Source organism: Pseudoliparis swirei, chromosome 15 (assembly GCF_029220125.1).
Source record: "Pseudoliparis swirei isolate HS2019 ecotype Mariana Trench chromosome 15, NWPU_hadal_v1, whole genome shotgun sequence".
Classification (NCBI taxonomy): Eukaryota; Metazoa; Chordata; class Actinopteri; order Perciformes; family Liparidae; genus Pseudoliparis; species Pseudoliparis swirei.
Genome location: NC_079402.1, coordinates 20,911,837 through 20,917,836, shown reverse-complemented (window position 1 = coordinate 20,917,836; position 6,000 = coordinate 20,911,837). Strand labels below are relative to the sequence as shown.

At 43.1% G+C, this 6,000-nt stretch overlaps 1 protein-coding gene across 10 annotated transcripts in view; it reads right to left on the bottom strand.

The window, feature by feature from the left end:
• Nucleotides 1-6,000, bottom strand: part of dym (dymeclin) — a 68,318-nt gene that overhangs the window by 51,470 nt on the left and 10,848 nt on the right. For all 10 annotated transcript variants that reach the window (XR_008833837.1, XR_008833838.1, XR_008833840.1 and 7 more), the window contains exons 7-8: nucleotides 5,177-5,302; nucleotides 3,393-3,532 (exon numbers count right to left, since the gene is read on the bottom strand). Coding sequence is in view for 3 of the 10 variants with exons in the window: in XM_056431904.1 (XP_056287879.1) it covers nucleotides 3,393-3,532; nucleotides 5,177-5,302 (266 nt within the window). In the remaining 7 variants the exon portion in view is untranslated. The remainder of the gene's footprint in view (nucleotides 1-3,392; nucleotides 3,533-5,176; nucleotides 5,303-6,000) is intronic.

The following is a 6,000-nucleotide window of genomic DNA, read 5'->3' as shown; positions in this document are numbered from 1 at the left end:
GCGCTAAACAAACGAGACGCACACAAGATGCCTGTGTTTGTGTAGCTGTCAGCAGGAATCAATGGAGGGGGAGGAGCCAACGCCCTCGGACTGGAAGAGAAGCAGTTATCGTTGGCTTCTTGATGGCCGTGTTAGGTTGTGATAGTTTATTTTTATAACATGTGCAGAGGAAGTCTTATGCTTTAAATTAATACATATAGAAAGATATTATAATAGGAAATATTAGGGAGAATATTGACATTGTTATTAATGTGTTATGAAGCATAGGGGTAATGTTTACTCTATGCAAATGTAAATGGCAAGAATTAATATATGTTGCATGAGAGTGAATGTGTGTTTAGTATTATCAAGAATGAAGGAGAGTAGAATAGAGGAGGAGAGGAGTGAAGTGGAGTAGAATAGAAGACAAGAATGAAGGAGAGTAGAATAGAGGAGGAGAGGAGAGAAGACAAGAATGAAGGAGAGTAGAATCGAGGAGGAGAGAAGACAAGAATGAAGGAGAGTAGAATAGAGGAGGAGAGGAGAGAGGAATGAAGTGGAGTAGAATAGAGGAGGAGAGGAGACAATAATGAAGTGGAGTAGAATAGAGGAAGAGAGGAGAGAAGACAAGAATGAAGGAGAGTAGAATCGAGGAGGAGAGAAGACAAGAATGAAGGAGTAGAATAGAGGAGGAGAGAAGACAAGAATGAAGGAGAGTAGAATAGAGGAGGAGAGAAGACAAGAATGAAGTGGAGTAGAATAGAGGAGGAGAGGAGAGAAGACAAGAATGAAGGAGAGTAGAATAGAGGAGAGAAGACAAGAATGAAGGAGAGTAGAATAGAGGAGAGAAGACAAGAATGAAGGAGAGTAGAATAGAGGAGGAGAGGAGACAAGAATGAAGGAGAGTAGAATAGAGGAGGAGAGGAGAGTGAAGTGGAGTAGAATAGAGGAGGAGAGAAGACAAGAATGAAGTGGAGTAGAATAGAGGAGGAGAGGAGACAAGAATGCAGTGGAGTAGAATAGAGGAGGAGAGGAGAGAGGAGACAATAGCGAAGTGGAGTAGACTAGAGGAGGAGAGAAGAGACAAGAGTGAAGTGGAGTAGAATAGAGGAGGAAAGGAGAGGAGACAAGAGCGAAGTGGAGTAGAATAGAGGAGGTGAGGAGACAAGAGTGAAGTGGAGTAGAATAGAGGAGGAGAGGAGACAAGAGTGAAGTGGAGTAGAATAGAGGAGGAGAGGAGAGGAGACAAGAGTGAAGTGGAGTAGAATAGAGGAGGAGAGAAGAGAGGAGACAAGAGTGAAGTGGAGTAGAATAGAGGAGGAGAGGAGACAAGAGTGAAGTGGAGTAGAATAGAGGAGGAGAGGAGACAAGAATGAAGGAGAGTAGAATAGAGGAGGAGAGAAGACAAGAATGAAGTGGAGTAGAATAGAGGAGGAGAGGAGACAAGAATGAAGGAGAGTAGAATAGAGGAGGAGAGGAGACAAGAATGAAGGAGAGTAGAATAGAGGAGGAGAAGAGACCAGAGTGGAGTAAAATCTTTGAGTCGGGTAAAGTACTGAGGGAAGAAGAAGAAAGGACAGGAGAGGAGAGGGGGGGGGGCAAACGCTTGTTTCTGGGGGGGGGGGGTCCAGACGGCCTCTGAATGTGAGCCTGTAGGCATGAATGATTCTACTTGCCACTCGCATGAGGAACAGGATTTCTATAAAAAGCAAGATCGTGTGAAGGAAGTTGTGGCAGAGCTCGGGATTTACAGACTTTACAGAAATCATTCTGGGAAAAAAAAGGTGTGGATAATTTCTGTGAGACCTCCACTGCTCGCTGAATGCCGTTTGTAACACCGTGTCGATGCAAACCAGAGGACATTACAACCGGTGACAAGATACCACCACGAGTACCATGACCCACATCAAAAAAACAGCGTCGTTAATTACTGTTAATATTGAACAACACCCATCGTAATCATTCAAATAAACGCGTGTCCTCCGCCAATCCCCGACGACGAGACGGAGACGGGGAAGGAAAACAAGTGTTGTTTGTGAGCGCCCGTGTGTGTGCTGGTCTGTGCGTGTGTGTTCAAGGGAGGCGGCTGCAGACAGACAGGCTCTAGGGATCACAGAGCAGGCAGGGCACCAGAACTCATCGGGCCGATCAGCGCCTCAGACAGACAGGCCGGGTCCGACGCCGACGGCTCACCGATAGGAATCTGCCACCAACAACCGACAGAGAGCGATTATCTGCGGGGGGGAAACCCGGCCCTCTTCTCACACTCCCACAAACACGCACTCGCTTCGTTTTTTGACTCATCACTTTGATCCACGCTGCCGCGGCTGTCAGCGTGGCTCGCACTTTTATACATCGGATTAATCATACATCTCACGCGTTGGCTCCGATGAACAGGAATAATGAAGTTCAGTGTCTGGCTCTTGTTTTTTTTTGTAATTTGATCGTCATTCCCGTGATTTCTGAAGATGTTTTTTTACTAACCGGCTTCATTTGGATGTGGGGAATGTGGTGACATCACTGTAACAAAGTGCAAAAGTGGCAAGCAACAGTGATCACATAATGAGAAAGAGCTCTTAAGGGGGTTGAAAAGAAAATCTACGGCGTCACAAGACAACGAAAAGGATGGGAAGGAAGAGAATATATTTCGAGAACAATATAATAGGTTGATTGTTCCCTTTTTTTCTTTGGAAATATTGGATAATTTTGCATCTTAAAAACACTTTTCAAGACAAAATCACTCTTGATTGAAGAGCACACCGAGGCCATAACCTGTGAGTGGGGCTCATGAGTCGACATTGAGTCATTAAACCACTGAAGGTGCTATAGTTTAGGAGAAAACACACACTGACTGCATCCAAAATGCCCATTCAAAGCTAAAAAATAAATAAACTGATGCCGAGTCTAAATTAAACATGAGCTTTGCAAACTTCAATACAAAGTTCAGGTATCCAGTTACAAAAATCAATTACATTTGTAACTAGAACGGGCACTCGTTGCATGCCAATTGGATAGAAATTGACCGCGCTATGGTAAAAATAAGAGTTTTACCTTTTCATGACCTTGACCTTGACCCGATCGATCCCAAAATCGAATCAAATGGTCCCCGGATAATAACCAATCATCCCACCAAATTTCATGCGATTCGGTTTAATACTTTTTGACTTATGCGAATAACACGCACGCATACAAATACACGGCGATCAAAACATTACCTTCCGCATTTTCAATGCGAAGGTAACTCCAGAAAATAAAAACAGGGGTCTCTCTACTCGTATCCCTAGAACTCAGCCATTGTGGTGAGTGTGTGGTACACACACACACACACACACACACAATAGTATGATCTTGCTTTTCCTTTTGCTCCTTTGTGTCCGTTTGTGTTGCTCCTGTGTGGATGTGTGTACTCTTACTTGCCACCCCTGACGCCAGGCCGTAAAGCAGGCCTCCTTCCGCTTTGGGCTCAAAGATGTGGGTCGCCGGAGGCGGACACTTCTCCTGCCTGATGAAGTTGTAGAGCAGGGTCTTCACCATGCGGCTCGTCAAAGACAAGCTGGGGGAGAGAGAGACAAGTGGAAAGACAGGTTTTAGAAAAAGACAGCTGGAAACCAGGAGACCGCAGGGCACGCTCTTTTCGTAACATTTTTTATTAAAATTCAATTTGGAGGACTTCAACATCTCAGGAGTTACGCGAGTGTTTATAGAACGCTGGAAAATGCGTCGCAACCTCAGCTGCAAATATTTTAGAAGAAAACCATCGAATCCTGTTGCTTTAAAAGGCAAAGTGAGGATTCTTCTAAAAAGAAGTCATTCTCTCGATCGTCAACCTGCCAGAAAGAAGTGTGTGGTTGACAATACATGAGTGTAAATATGATTTGAGAGATGTTTGTAAGTTCACGGTACAAAAGGCTAAAAAAGGGATTCAAAGATGTATTTCTGTTAGTCCAATTATGGAATAATGTTGAAATGGATGTAAGAATGGTGAACTCCTTTTTGGTTTTCAAGGGAATTATTTATAAAACAATTCTTGAGAGTTATAAATGTAATTAAAAACGTATTTATATGGAAGATGTATGTGGTAGTATATATAAATATATTTTGTTTTTTATTTATTGTTATTTTGTTGTTGTTTTATTTTCTTCTTTATTTTATATTAATTTTCTGATTTATTTTGATTTCAATTGAGGATAGGAATTTATAAGCATTTTTTGCTTCTACCTTTACCTTTTCAGTCTTTCTCTTTTGTATATTATATAGGATAATATTGTATTTGATTTGATTTGATTGACTGAATAAAATACAAACAAACAATCCAGCCGGTGTAATAAAAAGCAAAGCCCAGACACGGGACTTGTTCTTCCTACATGCAGGTGTGTGTGTGTGTGCAGGTGTGTGTGTGTGTGTGCCCAGCCGGACTAACTGAGATCCGATTCTCCGTCCATATCAGCTTTCAATTTGAGTCTTCCCTCTTCACATCAGCTCGCTCCCAACGAGTGACGTACTGGCGATGATCAATCTCCAATGTCTCCGTTTTTTTCAAGTCACACAGTTTTGCTTTCTCAACTCGACAAATTATTTTAGATCCGTTTTGCCAACATCAGCTACTCGGAAGCCTTTCTCCGGCTCAGCAGCCATAAATCCAACGTCGTATTGTCGTAAAGTTATCTTATCTACATATTTACATTTCTGTATTTTTAAGTTTATTGGTATTTTCATTCATTTTCTTAAAAGTTTGATTCACTTTTCTTCCGACTCACAGACGACATTGTCACCGTGGAGACGGAGGCCTTGTTCAACTAGATTTTCCTCTCCTCCCCCTCCCTTTAGCATCAACCGAATGACACGTGGAGACATGCGTCTGGAACGTGACGACTTGGTCTTGAAGCCCAGAGCGCGGCAGAGTCTGGATAGTTGCGTCGGCGGCCAGAACGAGATCCAAAATGATCTGGGCCCGCGTTCAACAACAGGCGTCGACAGATTGCGGACGACCCGGCTACGGAGGCGAGTGAGTGTAACTGGTGGAGCAGTTCAGCACATTATCCCCTCTTCATGTGTTCAATTAAACATTTGGAAGGCCTATTTGTATGCAAACTTGGTTTTGGGGTTTAAGGTTACTGATAAAGATATAAGTTGAGTGTAGACATGTAGCTTTGGTGCATTGTGTTAATGTTCGGCTTCCTGGTGCGTGTTCTCTCACCATCGCCCCTTCATGATGTGCTGGTAGATTAATCCATCTCGGAGGATGTCTTTGTGGAAGAGTTGGTAGGAGAAGAACACCAGCAGCGTGGTCACTGCTTCAAATAGGATGCTATAGGTGATGTCCCTACGAGAAAAGACACACGCAAGAAGAGTTAATGCAAATAAGTCATCCTCTCTTACATCACAACTTCACTTCACTCTCTCTCATCGCCCTATTGAGACTCCGCCCACTGTTGAGACTCCGCCCACTCCTCCTCTCCACCTCCATCTGCCTGATGGATCGTGGAGGTCTCCATCGTGGAATATGCCGACTACCAACTATTCATCAACTCTGTCATATTCATTGAATGTATTTTAACTCTAAATCTGTCCTTCTGGTCACATGACATCTATTGTTCATATAGTCACATGACATCTATTGTCCTGTCCATCCTGGAGAGGGATCCTCCTCTGTTGCTCTCCTGAAGGGTTCTTCACTTTTTTCCCCTGAAGGGTTATTTGGGAGTTGTTCCTGATCCGATGTGAGGTCAAAGGTCAGGGATGTCTATGTGTACAGATTGTAAAGCACTCTGAGACAAATTTGTAATTTGTGAAATTGGGCTATACAAATAAACTGAATTGAAAAAATTGAATCACGCAGTCAGATCAATCAAGTGAGGCGTCGACAGGGCGTTGCTTCTACTTTCACACACTCTCTCAGTTATCACCTGACTGCGTGTGTGTACACAGATGAACAGTTAAGAGCTCGAATCAATCTTCTCATTATTATTGCTTCATCTTGATTATTTTCATTTGTGTATTAGAAACTCTACAACGCCCAAG